At 40.4% G+C, this 14506-nt stretch overlaps 1 protein-coding gene, 2 long non-coding RNA genes and 1 pseudogene across 4 annotated transcripts; 1 reads left to right on the top strand and 3 right to left on the bottom strand.

Annotated features, from left to right (window-relative positions):
• The first annotated feature begins 999 nt into the window (after positions 1 to 999).
• On the top strand, positions 1000 to 1905 carry LOC120438486 (methylglutaconyl-CoA hydratase, mitochondrial-like). Its single transcript, XM_039608893.1, has one exon. It carries the CDS (start codon positions 1134 to 1136, stop codon positions 1824 to 1826), a length of 693 nt encoding a protein of 230 aa, XP_039464827.1. The 5' UTR covers positions 1000 to 1133; the 3' UTR covers positions 1827 to 1905.
• A 6429-nt stretch (positions 1906 to 8334) lies between these two features.
• On the bottom strand, positions 8335 to 9340 carry LOC120438494. 2 transcript variants are annotated; one of them, XR_005611944.1, is made up of 3 exons: positions 9285 to 9340; positions 9111 to 9176; positions 8335 to 8377 (listed from the first exon to the last, which is right to left on the bottom strand). It is a non-coding gene; the product is annotated as an uncharacterized LOC120438494 (long non-coding RNA). The 2 variants fall into 2 exon arrangements; XR_005611945.1 differs by lacking the exon at positions 8335 to 8377 and adding an exon at positions 8773 to 8957.
• A 1084-nt stretch (positions 9341 to 10424) lies between these two features.
• On the bottom strand, positions 10425 to 11785 carry LOC120434696 (annotated as a pseudogene).
• A 61-nt stretch (positions 11786 to 11846) lies between these two features.
• On the bottom strand, positions 11847 to 12413 carry LOC120438498. The gene is made up of 3 exons (XR_005611949.1): positions 12328 to 12413; positions 12089 to 12228; positions 11847 to 11953 (listed from the first exon to the last, which is right to left on the bottom strand). It is a non-coding gene; the product is annotated as an uncharacterized LOC120438498 (long non-coding RNA).
• Positions 12414 to 14506: the final 2093 nt, after the last annotated feature.

The raw sequence follows: 14506 nt of genomic DNA, 5'->3' as shown, positions 1-14506 counted from the left end.
GGCCAGGGGCAGACCCAGGACACGCTGGAGAGATTATATCTCTCGGCTGGCCTGGGAACGCATTTGGTGTTCCCCAGATAAGCTGGAGGAGGTGGCTGGGGAGAGGGAGGTCTGGGCTTCTCTGCTTAGGCTGCTGCCCCCGCGACCCGGCCTCGGATAAAAGCGGATGAAGATGGATGGATGGAGATGGATGGAAAAGTGTTCCACCTCTAATGTACAGCTGTCATATTAGAAATAGAAGCAGCTCTGATTTTAGTGCACAGATAAATCTATGAAGTTATGAATTCACACATGAACAGTTTTCTGCAGCGTTCCTCTCGGCCTTATTTGCAGCTCCACTCTAGCTTTTGCTCTAATAATTATTTCTCTCCATGAGCTGTTTCTCTGCCTGAAGGAGGCGCCACTCCATCGCTTCATTTAGTGCAGAACAAGAGTCACATGATGCTGCTCTGTGAACACCAATCACACTTTGTACAGCTCATGTTGTGTTTGTTGTCCTCTCAGTCTGTCAGGTGGAGGTGGAGGAGGGGGTGGAGTCTGTCCAGCTGCCCTTCAAAACCACACAAAACCTGCCTGAAGATGCTGAAGTGGAGTGGAGACACCATCAACCTGAATACAGGACGGTCCACGTATATGACGATGGCTCTGACCAGCCTGAAGAACAGCACCAGGATTACAGAAACCAAACAAAGATGAATGAAGACCTGCTGAAAACTGGAGACCTCAGTCTGACCCTGAAATACCCCACAGAGAGAGACAGTGGAGAATACAGATGTGATGTCTACAAATTGCAGTTTTTTGGGAATATCCATGCCTGTCACATCGTGCTAGGGAAGAAAACAGCCGTCTTGTTAGGTTGCAGATCATTTTGGCAATCTTTTCGCGTGCAGTCAGCGGATCGACAAAGTGCGTGTAGGCTAGCCGCTGCCTTCTACGCCAGACGGTATGTTCTGTCCAACAGAATCGTGCTTTGTCCTCGCCTGAACGGCCACAGTGCTGTTACGCGATACTACAGCTCCGTCTCAAAGGATGAGCTGCGCGTTAGATACCTGGACAGAGAAGACAGCGGTATTGTCGTCGTTGGAATAAATCGACCAAAAGCCAAAAATGCCATAAACAAAAATCTTGTGAAAATGATGTTTGAAGCTGTGGAGGACATCAAGAAGAATAAAAAAGTGCGCAGTGTAATTTTATGTAGTTTGGTTCCTGGTATATTTTGTGCAGGTGCAGATCTGAAGGAGAGAGCCAAGATGCACCAGAGCGAAGTGGGACCATTTGTATCCAAAGCAAGAGCCCTCATTACAGAGCTAGGAAACCTGCCAGTACCAACAATTGCTGCAATTGATGGTGCTGCCTTAGGAGGAGGTTTGGAAATGGCCCTTGCTTGTGACATCAGAATTTCCTCCAATACTGCCAAAATGGGACTAGTTGAGACTAAACTTGCAATTATTCCTGGAGCAGGTGGTACACAACGTCTCCCTAGGGTGATTGGCGTCTCTCTAGCCAAGGAGCTCATCTTTGCTGCGCGAGTGGTTGATGGAACACAGGCGCAACAAATGGGTCTTGTCAGTCATTCTGTGGAGCAGAATAACAGTGGAGATGCTGCCTACTTGAGGGCTCTGGAGCTTGCACGGGAGATTAACCCCCAGGGCCCAATTGCAATAAGGATGGCAAAGTTGGCAATTAACCAGGGGATAGAGGTGGATTTATCTACAGGTCTGGCAATAGAAGAGGCTTGTTATTCCCAGGTGATACCAACCAAAGACCGTTTGGAAGGCTTGTCTGCTTTCAAGGAGAAGAGGCAGCCTCAGTACAAAGGGGAATGAAGTCATCGTTCCAGAATCGATCAGTCTGCCTTCAGCTCTGCTACTGTTCCACTGCTTCCAACATAAATTATGGGTCAGACTAAACTCGTCAACACATTAGCCCTTACATCATAGTTGACAGCTGGACCTTAGGGGTCGTTGTGGGCTGGTGTTTCAGGCTAAAGCACTTTCTGACTTTGTTAAATCTATTCACGTTCATTTATATAGTGACAATTTATGACCAGAGATAGGCAGTAATGCCCATGTTACAGTAACGCGTTACAAAGACATAAACTTTCACAAACTCAGCTTTGATTGTTTGATCTAGAATGAGACAGTTGTGTGTCTGTGGTGCCTCCTCAGTGTGTGTCTGGAGTGTATTTATTTTTTTCTCATCTTGTTCGGTCAGTGCTGTTTGGGTTTTTTAATGTTTTACTTTAGTTTGATTACTCTGACCGTCATAAAACCTTCATCTTTCTGATCTGAGGTCCAGAGTTCAGAGTTCACAGTGTTTGATTTCATATGTAGTTAATTATTTCCTCTTCCTGTTGGGATCCTTTGTCCTTTATTTCTCTGTTGAGATAAAGCTGAGATAAACATAAAGCACCACTTCTTTCATTTGCAGAAGAACGTGTCTGCATGTGTTTCTGAGTAAAGTGTGCAGTGATAGAAACAGCCTGGTTTACATGTGAACACTTTAATGACAGATTTAAAACTCAGTGCATGAATCTGAAATAATAACACACATGTACATTTCAGCCTTTGTGAAAAAACACAGTCTCCTCACATTAATCACATCCATATATATCAGACGCTGTTTGTTTCTTAGTGCAGCTGTTTGTGTTGGTGGAGGTCAAAGGTGTGTTCAGTGTCTCCACAAAGAGTCTGAAATCACAGGAGTGTGTGATGTGTCATAAAAAGGTTCTGGCTCAGGCTGAAATCACCACATTAATCACCCATAAACACTGATGTACAGCGCAGAGTGAATCTTCGTGTTCGTGTGTGTGTGTGTGTGCAGTGTGTAGCATCCATGATAACGTTCAAGTTTGAAGTTATCTTCAGCTTACCGCACCTTACCGCATCAGTTGTACGGAAGTAGCTGTCTACGTAAGTAATCTGGGTGCTTTAAGCACCTGGAGCTAAGGGGGCAAAACAATCGCATGATCGCTGCTGTTTGACTGAGAAAGAATAAAGTAGTCGTGGTAGGCCAATCACACGACCACTTCAAGATGACAAACCAACGAGGTGATATATACCAGTTTTTAAGTGGAGATATCATCTGAATTTCAGGAGCGGGACCACTCCTCCTTCACGCCCCTTCTGGCCTCAGGCTATAAAAACCCCCCCTTCTCCAATACCCGCTGATCTCATTTTCATGCGAACACCCCTCGTGTCAGGACAACCTTCAATCCATCAAAGCAGTCACATGGAGGTTTTTGGTGGACGACCCTCTTTGTGACTAATTTCTCCAGCCAGCAGTCAGGTTGGAGAATGCACATTTTTCACCAGCAACCAGACATGCCAGGGGGTCTGAAGTGTGTTGGTCTCAAGGTTTATGTGACAACGTACACTGCCATGCAAACATGTGTTGTCCAGTGTGATTCGGTACTACTGTACAAATATAAGAATATTCAAAGCATGTATTACTCATAAAACTGTCAGTCAAAACTAAATAAAATAGAAAAAAGGTAAAATTCTGCAACTTAAAGTTAGCATATCACAAGTTTTACATGTTTTTTTCAACAGAGATGGAGTTGAAGTCCTTGAGGAAATGTTCACTAGTTCCCTGAATGTTGAATAATAGCAAACAATGTTTCTACTTTTAGCTTCACTGACACTGAACAATATTCTAAGAAAAACTATCAGAGAGCTGGAAACCGTTCACAACACCAAGTATTACTAATAAAATACTCAGAAAATCGTTTGCTGCAAACAATAGCCATCACTTTCTGATTGCCATCTTCTTTCACCTCAGTGTTTGTCATTCAGGCAGCAATGCTCTCAACTGTTGCCGCCCTTCCAAACAGCAGACGGTGATTTTATGTTTGCTGTTCAGCTGGAACGCTTAAAGTGTCACAGCTTTGTTTCTTAGTACGTTGGTGTTTCTCTAGATTAGTGTGATGTTGAACTGCACAGCACACAGCTGGGACTAATCACACATGACAAGACAGAGAGGAAGCAAAACAGGATGCAGGAACACAGAACACGGGATTGTCAAAGTAAAACAGGAAATACACAAACATCAAAGACAAGAGCGAGACGTAACACAAGGGACAGAAGAGACGCACAGAAACAAAATCTAAAGACTAGAAAGCACCAAAATAAACCAGAAACTACCTGAAACGAAGCACACTTATAAAAACGCACAAACACGGAGTCATCCTGCTCTGGACCGTGACAAAGTGGCCCTTCTTGTGTGAGTTGTATTTTCATACCTTTTATGAGTCACAATGGACTTTTCTCAGCATCCTGCTCTAGTGTTTGTGTTTTATATGAGCTTGTTTGTAATTTGGACTTTTAGCATGGCATGTCTAAAATACAGTGTTGTGAAACATGACTTTTAAAGGAAAGTCCTGTGTTTCCCACGGTCTCTGAATGCAGCAGCAGTGTTCCAGATTGTGTCCATTTAAATAAGTCTTCACTGAAGCTGCTGAAGGTCTTTATGTGAGCACTGATGTCCACCAGCAGAGGGCGCCCTCGCCCTGCTACAGATGCATTTAAGGCCGTCCACAAATGTTTGTTCGACTGGAAGAAACGTGCTGAGAACCAAAGAGCTCCAGTAACAGACTCTTAGGCTGTGTCCCAATTCAGGGTATGCACGCTTGAAGTCCCAAGAGCACCCGGCTGCAGCCACTGTGGAGCTCCACAGTAACCGGATACACGTGACCTCCACAGTAGCAGGAAACACGTAACTTCAGTTAAATCGACTTTGACAGCGAAAACTAAATTGCGTTTTTGTTACTATTGATGCTGCTGAGAAATAAAAATGGTTCTAAGTGGGTTTTTATAACACTCTGGGTTTGTTTAAAAAAATTCACCATCCCCTAAATCAGGGGTGCCCAATCCCAGTCCTCGAGAGCTACCGTCCTGCAGCTTTTAGATGCATCCTTGTTCCGACACACCTGAATCAAATGAATGGCTTGTTATCAGGCTTTTGCCAAATTTGATGGCATGCTGAAGAGGTAATCAAACCATTTGATTCAGCTGTGTTGGAGTAGGGATGCATCTAAAAGCTGCAGGATTGTAGCTCTCGAGGACTGGGATTGGGCACCCCTGCCCTAAATTGTTCGTGGCCAAAAGTGTACAGTGGTCCCTCGCTATAACGCGGTGCACCTTCTGCGACACTCGCTGTTTCACTGATTTTCATTTTATTTTTTACAGCACATCGTGTTGTGCGTTCTGATTGCTGTAGACCATTGTCAATCAATCTAGTCCAGTGTCTCCTGTACAGCAGCGGTCCCTAATAGGCCCACGGACCGGTACCGGTCTGTGAGTCCTTTGGCACCGTTCCGCGAGAGTTGAGGCTCCGGTGTGAAATGTATGGTTGTAGTTGTGTGTCTTATTTTGAAAGAACTATTTATGCATTACCATAGCGACCAGAGAGCATTAAGAAGCAGAGAGGAGGATGTCACTGTCATTGTTGTTGGCGCACAGCTCAAGTCACGTTTATTATTATATTTACAAAATACCACAGTTTTTTTTATTCTTTTGTTGTATTTATCCGCGACACCTTAAAGGTCGTTCCCTGAAAATATTGTCTGACGTTAAAGTGGTCCGTGGTGCAAAAAAGGTTGGGGACTGCTGCTGTACAGTACAGAATGCGTTTAGCTTGTCGAATTTACATAAAGCTTCGATCGCTAGCAGTGTAACCCTGAAGTGCTGTACTATATGTTTTCTCCCAAACAAACACAACAATGCCGACGATGCGTTTTGCATCGCCAAAGGCACCTTTTGGTTTCATTCCATAATACTGGACTTATGTTTCTACGAAGGTTTGAACTCTAAGAGTGTTTAAACGAAAGAGAAAAGTATGACAATGTTCATGCCTGTCTGAGAAAAGTGTATAAAGCATGTGGTGAGGGGTTTTACAGTCTTAACATCTATAATAATTGTAAAAAATAAAGTTGGCTACTTCATGGATTTCACCTACCGCGGGTTACTTTTAGAACGTAACTCCTGCGATAAACAAGGGACCGCTGTATTATTAATAGTAGAGTCTGGGACATCTAATTGATTAACATCAACACTGATTATTATGCACTGTTATTTTTGTTCAAGGAGAGCAAAAAATATAAAACTCTCTCAGCTTGTTTGTTGCCAAAAATGGCCACTTTTTGTGTATGTTCACAATATGCTATAAAATGTATATTTCTTAAAACATTTATCTACTTTTACCGACGTGACTCTTTAAAATAGCACCAGTCCTTTTCATCAAAATCAAAATTGTATCTAAATTTTTTACTCTTTATAGCCAGTTAGGTTATATATTACCATTAACTTTTCAGATAAAACGGTGATAAAGTCCTAATGTTTTCATGAAACTTCCTTTTTTTCCCCATCTGAGCATCGGGGGGAAAAATCAATTGTTGAGGTTACTAGTGTGTGCCCATTTCTTCCAGGATCACTCTCTTTATAGGTTTTAGTGGACTCCTAGTACTGTGAAGTGGTTTCATGGGACAAAGGCATCATATTCCAAGATCTGGGAGATTGTAGAAATGAGCAGTGATGCCCTTCCTACCATCTTTCCAGAAAAATAAGTGATCTGGAAGCTGTTAGGCTTACTTACAGCAGCAGCACTTTCTGCACCTGCATAAACTCTAGGACACATTTACTAACAGTGTTTGTTGCTGTATGTGCTGCAGCTTTTAATTTTTTATTAATATATATTTTTTAATATTTTGGCTATGGTGTCTTGTTATGAAATGTACAAGAGTAAAAGTGTTTTTAGCATGTGCTTCAAAGCTAAGTTTGACTGGGAAACTCAAAGCTCAATAGTCTGTATCAACAGAAATTCACTGCAGCCTATGTAATATTTGATGCGTCATAATTTATTCTACTCTATCTTGCAAATACATATTTGTGTGGCAATGTCATGCACAACACACACAACTATTAGATCCTTAAGATCAAACCTGTGTCATTCTTTTGGTCCACTGCAGTGTAGTAATAAAAAAAAAAGAACTTCTCTATCCTGGCCACAAATGGCCAGGATAGAGCCCAGAGTGTTAATGTTTAAAATGTATAAAGATATTATTGATTACAATTCTTTACTGTTAATATCAACAATAAGCTTTTTATTTTGAAATTACAAGTATAAAAAAAATGCTGTTACATTTACATTTAATGCTGTTACACTGTAATCCTTTATTATAAGTATGGACATGGAATCAAGTGAACAACATTTTGAAATAAGTTTAATTGGAATTTTGTACTATGCAAAAACAAAACAAAAAACAGCAACGACATATTAAACAAACAAACAAACACAGCCAGTGCCTTCATTTGTCCATTACATGTCAAACATAGCACTGACCCTTAGTCCCTGCTCATCAGCACATGCTTTCAAAAGAGCTCCATGTCCTCTGCAAACTGAAAACAAAGAGAAACAAGTCCCTTGCTCCAGTGTCTTCTTCCTCTGACATGTCTCTTAAGACCCTCTGCTGGTCCCCTTGATTTAAGGACAGATATTTTGGCATTGTTACGTGTCCACGGAAAAGTGCCTTATTTTGGACAACCCACTGCACAGCAGGACGCAGATCTTCAACAACTGCTGGCTCCTGTGTCAGGCAAATGGGGATAAAAACATAGCTATTTCTCTGTTGCAGAACAGTTTTTTAACAGTTATTCAAATGTCACTAACCATGTAATTACACTACTGTTTAAAGTGAATACTGACCTGACTGACTTCCTGGAACTTGCGCTTTTTCAGTCTGGAAATGGGCACGTGTTGTCCTTCAAGCACAGCTTTGGCTTCCTCTCTCCAGTGTGCAAATAACTTGCCAGAGCTTAACAGAAAATTTTGATATTGTTAAGGTGTGTAAAGTTTGACACAACAGAGAACAGAAGTCAAAATATAAATACCTCCTGAGATCAAAGTTCTCCATCAACAGCAAGCACCACCATTTACACAAGTAGGGCATGTCTGACTGTAAAATATTAATATGAAACATATTTAACAACTTTCAAAAGATTCAAGACTCCATTGCTGTGAAAGTAAATAGGATACTTACTATAGTATAGTCAAATGGTGCATCCAGTGCCACGTACAGAGCAGACTATTTGGAAGAAAAAATAAAAATGTCCTTTTTTTAGAAGCTTAAATTAGCTTCTGTATGAATCTCAAGAAGAGAAGAGAAAAATTACCATCAGCATGAAGATCCCACAGTCAGCTCCATAGTCTTGGCTTGGAAAACCCTGTATTACATTGAAAATAAAGGCTCGTTAATAAAATCCCTTAAAAGAAGACTAGTGTAATTCATATTATTCACCATACACTTAAACTAGCACATACCTTCAAGTCAAAGCTGTTTTTTTCTGACCACTGCCCGGGAATGAGCTTCACTGCAAGATTCCTTTTTTTCAAGACAGTTACGTTCACAAGTTAACAGACATCATCATGATGGGTGTGAAATGTTTATTGCTAATAGCACCAACTGTAACTACAGGCCTTAGGAACACGACCTCAACAAAACAGCATAACAAAATGAAAAAGTCACAGTCACATGCTCACAGTTGGTCAAAATTAAGCATTTTCAGCTTTAATTTCAGGTTGGCATATTTTATAAACTAATATTTAATGGTGTTTTATGTTAAACTAGAACATTTGAAGAGCCTACTTATGTCTGAAACTCATCTAAAGACAGCATCACTGACTTGATGAGAAATAGAATAAAATGTTGAAGCATCATGCTGAAATAGTTTATAAAAAAAGCATGTGAGTGTACTGTATGTGTGAACTCTCAAGATCAGCAGAACATGATCTGGGATGCACTTAACCTGGAACACTGAACAGGTTCCTGAAAACTCTGGAACAAACCAAAAATGCTTATAAAAATGTGACCTCAAAAGTGAAACATATTGTTGGCCACCAAATCCTGCCTTTGTGTATAATGGGTCAAGAAAGAGGATTTCTCTTTTAGGTGGCTTCAGTACCTAAAAGACAGTTAGCCATGACTTCAAACCTGAAAACAATGTCATTGCAAGCGATCATAATCAAAGTCTTTTGAAACTGCGTCATAAAAGCTTGAATACATCTCAAACACAGCGAAATTCTAACAGTTTGTATGTGTCAAAAACAAGACTTACACACAACTGGAAATGACCAGGTGTCCAGAGAGGGAGAACTATGATGTCCATCCTCTGAGCATCAGTCTGAAACACAATTTTATTTTTAAGTATTCTGTATATGAACTCTCACCAAAGTTATAAGAAAAATCATTTTGATTACTTGCTTGTTTCTTTAAAGGACGTTACACTAACAGGAAAGGACTGCAATGGATCACAGCCATAGGGTGCAAGCCAAGTCCGGGTGACATACAGATCTTCTATGTAAATGCTTATCCCCTAGAATGGAAAAACAGCACATTTAAAACAACAACTCTTTGAATTAAAGCTTGACGATCCTCGTATACAACATACAGTACCTTTGACTGAACAATTTTAGTGATAAGCTCAAAACAGCCATTTCCAATCTGAAACAGAAAAAAACATCAAAAAAATGAATGTACACTTTATTATTTCATATTCATAGAAACAACATACTTACAGTTGATTCCATTTGTTTGTTTAAACCCAGTGTCCAAAAATCTGCCCGCGTCAGGCATCCAGAAGACGTTTCAACAGTCAGCTCATCTTTGGGTCTGCTGATGTCCAGAACATAATTGAGCTAAAAAAACAGAGAGGTGTCATAGACTGTGGATGACAAAATCAGATAAGCACTAAAAGTTGCACTTTGCGACATCTGAAAACTTTAACATACAAGCTGTTGTTGGCCAGGGTGCGGTACAAAACACCAGGATGAACGGCTGGGCAAAATGTTCTCAGGCTTTGTCAGAGCTTCGCATGGTGGTCCACACAGGTCAGGAAAAGTTGCATCTGTTGACCTTCTACTGGCTTTCTTGTTGTCAACTCTTTCCTGAGGTTCTGTAGGGATTTTAACAGGTTTCAGACAAAACACTACATAGAATGCATATTAAATGCATACAAATGCAAGAAAAATAAGCACTATTTATAGAAGGGAGTTCATTTGAAACAGCATGTAACAAATTCGTTTATGAGCCCTCAACTACAACAAGATAATGAATGCAAGATTATTATTTCACCTATATATGACAATCACCATTCAAAATAAGAAATTTTACCAGTGTCACCAGACATTGAAGGTGCTGGGTTCAGCACCGCTTCTGTGGTTTCTCTGGGTTTATTGCACACCTGTGGGGCTAGGTACACAAAGAAAACAATATAAACACACAGATAGGAACAAATCTAACATGTGAACAATGGTAGCGTTCTGGTCATGAGACAATGCATGTACTTACCTACGACAGCTTGACCCAGTGCCGACAATGAGATATTGATCTTTCCAAGTCGACCATGTCTTAGCTGCCTCTCCAGAAGTTTCTTGTTAGTGACAGTGTTATAATGATGAGTTATATTTCTCATCAGAAACACATGTGTGGATGGACTCATATTACTTAAAAAGTAATTGCTTTTTCTCATGTTTGCAAAGAACTGTTCAACAACTTGACTGTTCAGCCAGCCTTTCAGCTCTGGGACAAGTTGAACTCTGCGTAATGTCCTTGGGATCTTTTGTATTTCCCTCATGAAATCTGTCATACAGGACATAATGGTCAGATGATCCAGTGACAGGATGAGGATTTTCATTTACACTATCCATCCTTTCATGTAGCCATGGAAGATTCACTTTCAGGCTTTCATCCTGTGCAGCCTTGACATTTTCCTCAGTGGGCTCAGCCAGTCGGCCTTCATGTGGATGAAATGGCAGTTTATCAGGAACCCGCAAATTGGTGTGTGCCGCCAAACCCCTCGCAAAATCGTAAACACAGACGTTTGGCATGTGCTTCCAGGACAGGAGAAGGTCAGCAAAATCCCGGGGACTTTCAGCACGAAGATTAAATTTAACACTGTATACAATGCCATGTGGACACAGTATTACAGACCATCCTCCTGCAAGCAAAGATTTAAAAAGTTGTTTGTGATTGTAATTACATATTTTAATGCTACTTCTAATAATCACTAAGTGATGCTTACCAGAGGCAGCCCATATGCTTTGAAAGACCTTATCATATGTCTGCCTGCTCTTCATCTTCTCCCTCAGTCTGGTGATGAGATCTAAGTGGGAGCCTTTGGAGTCGATGTTGCAGGCTTTACACAATTTTGTCACCACTCCAACCTGACAGTAATTAGGTAAAACTGTAAATGGAACAACCCCAGAACTTTATGTCACATATTCTGAAAACTTCAAAGCAATGTTACCTTTTGTTTGGCGAGTTCATCCAACAGACGGTCTTCTGTGACACTGCTGAGCTTTGTGAAGAGCTTGTTCCTACTTTTTGAAACTCTGTGTTAAGCACAATGTCACTTGTTCGAGTTTCACTCCCGATCCATGGTGCCCAGTGCGTGTAACTTGGTGGAACTGAAAATGGATTCTTCACGCCGCCTACAGAAAATGGCATGTTTTTAATTACAATCTTAATTACTTTAAAACACTGAATGACTTTCCATAAGTTTTTGCCATCACTCACTTGGAAAAAACCCACGGCTTATCATTACCAGGTGAATAGAGTTCCAAAAACCTTCAATGTCATGTTCACCATTGAAGTCTTCCGGGGCTTCGAGGTCACTCACTATAATAAATTGACTCATAAGAACATGCACATAATGTAAACAATGAACTATAAACACAAATGTACATTAAACTTACCTGCTAACTTGAACACCCCTTTTCTGTGCAAGTCCATAACTACCACAGGGGGGTGAAACCCACAGTTTATGCAGGAGTACATGTATTCTGCGTCAGCCAAAGCCTCAAAATGGCAATAAGCATGAAAAATGGTATCCCTAGAAGGAAACTTCACTCTTCTTAAGCCCTCCAATGAGTCAATGACCCTTGAAGCGGATACATGGTTCTGTAATATGACAATAGGGTGAAGAAGACTGTGATTACACAGATATTTAAATTTGGGCACCAACATATCATAATGACACAAACACATTTTTAAAGCAATCTTCAGATGAGTATATTTTATTTTTGCGATCCTCACCTGCAGATTTTCTCTCAAAAAAAGTCAGAGTTCAAGACACAAAACAACGTGGTTGTCAAAGTTGTGAAGCCCATCTGTCCACTCCTGGTATCTGTAGACCATGTGGCACTGAGGACACGATCTATGGTGTGTTGAAACATCTGTTAAAGACAAATCACATTAATGTCAAAACATTAGTATAGGAACCATTATAACTAATTATTTCACACTGATGTTTAATCTTATTCATTAAAACTTACTCTCAATCACTCCCATCATGCTGACAATCCTCGCTTTATTGGTAACTAGAACAGCCTCATCAAGTTTTGGGTGCTCTGGGCACGACTGGCACAACGTTTCACATGGAAAGAGCTGTTTCTGATGATCCATTTTCTGTGAGATGTCATTTTCTGGAAGAGATCCATGAATTTTTTTCTCTTTAAAAATATACTGTATACTCCTTTCGACGGCTCTCTGTGTCTGGAAGAGATGTCATTTAGCTATGTTTTTATGAGGACATGATATTCGTGGCTTTGCACAAGCACAATGCCAGGTGTTCCTCAGAGCATTGTAAGTCACAAATATTCTGCCAAGACGGCAGAAACTGTGTATTTCCGGCTCAAATACAGACAAACAGATCTGTGTTGAGGATCCACCAAAATCCACCCTCACACAAAGTGGAGCATGTGCCATCTGGGCAGCTTTCTGTCTCTTTATGCTGGTAGCAGCTTTGGCCTCTCCAAAAAATTTAAGGTCCACCATTTCCATCACGATGTGCTCTTGAAGAAAAACCTCCTTTACAGTTTCTCGGCAGTAATCTAGTGAGCGAAGGTGCTCACATAAACTGAAGCCTAGTCCGCTCCGCTGGGCCAGCAACTGGTATTGCTGACATTCCTCCAGCTCACATGATATTGTGAGACATCCCCCATGTTTTCCTCTGAACGTGAACTGGCACAGAAAACCCATGGCCAGTTCTCTGCACAGCAAATAACCCTGTAGTTTCATCTACACAAACACACTGCAGATGACTGGCCAGGCAAACATCTATTGATTGGTTGGAGTGCCTCCTCATCATGTGAGCCTTGTAGTTTTTTGTACGAAGAGTAAGGCCACAGTGAGGGCATGTCATTTTCATGGACTTTCCATTGGCTGCAATTATATTGAACACAGAGGGTAATAAGATAATAATAAGAATAACTTTATTTATCCCGAGGGAAATTCTTTTGTCATGTACGTGCTCAAAGCAGCAGGAGAGACAGAGGAACAGATGAATAAGATATAAGATATACAATATATACAATAAGAATAGTGTACAGTAATATATAGAGCACATGAATGTTCTAACAAAGATTCAGAAAATGGTTCAGATACCGAAGACAAAACCTTGGGGGGGAGACGGGGCTCCTCGAAGAGTTCACCGGGGAGCAGTCCTGATAATGGTGGCTGACTTGGCATTGAAGAATGCTGACAAGAGAATAAATGCCTTGCCATATCCCCACACCGTATGATTGTAATCTTACAGACAGGGCAGTGAAAGTGTCCTGTTGTCCTACAAGGCAGCCTGCACCGGCATATCATTTTATCTGTAAGAGATAAAAAAAACAAACAAAAAAACAAACAAAAAAGCCAAACATACGTAATTTAAATGTAGTTGTATAGAATGCAATCAATTTATCTAACAATCAGATTGTACATGTTAACAAAAACATCCAAGCCAACCTCAATAACGAAAGCAAAATGGTATGGATCACAAAAGTTATGTCAAGAAAAGTGGTGAAAAGTAAATAAAAATATATTTTATAAAAACACTATTTTTGTTGCAGATGAATGCACTGAACTGCGTTGAAATGCAAAGCATTTTTTATATGCACACTTAGATGCTCCTCAATCTTTGCCCTGAGAGTAGGGCTGAAAGTGGGGCACACAGGGCAGTGAAAGAGTCCTCTGCAACACGTGTTGCATTCCTGCAATTCTGGCTTTAAGCCCGAATGCCAGATTGATATGTGCATCTAAAACAGAGAGAAAAACAGATTAACACCATATACACATTTAAGTTCAGGTTTTAGCAGAAATAACAATTTACAGTCTGCATGTAAGAGATTTGGGAAGAAAATTCTTGAAAAAAAACCCCAAATATTTTACAAGACACTTTAATTTGTGAGATATGTTTCTATTGACATATAACAGTCAATTGAACAGGGGCTAACTAAAATCTGGGCAATAAAAAAGCTGTACAGAATAGAATAACGAATAGAAGTATTGATAAATATATAAATCTGTTTGTGACGAAATTTACAGTGTTGACTCAAACCAGAGGTGTCAAAAGTACACATGTTCCTTACTACAGTTTAGATACCTCTGTTTAAAAATAATCAAATAAAAGTAGAAGCATTGACTTGACTTTTTAGTCAAGTGGAAGTAAGAAGTACAGGGTCTAAA

Source organism: Oreochromis aureus, linkage group 3 (assembly GCF_013358895.1).
Source record: "Oreochromis aureus strain Israel breed Guangdong linkage group 3, ZZ_aureus, whole genome shotgun sequence".
NCBI classification, from domain to species: Eukaryota; Metazoa; Chordata; class Actinopteri; order Cichliformes; family Cichlidae; genus Oreochromis; species Oreochromis aureus.
The sequence above is the reverse complement of the archived record's forward strand: the minus strand, read 5'-3'. Positions and strand labels throughout refer to the sequence as shown.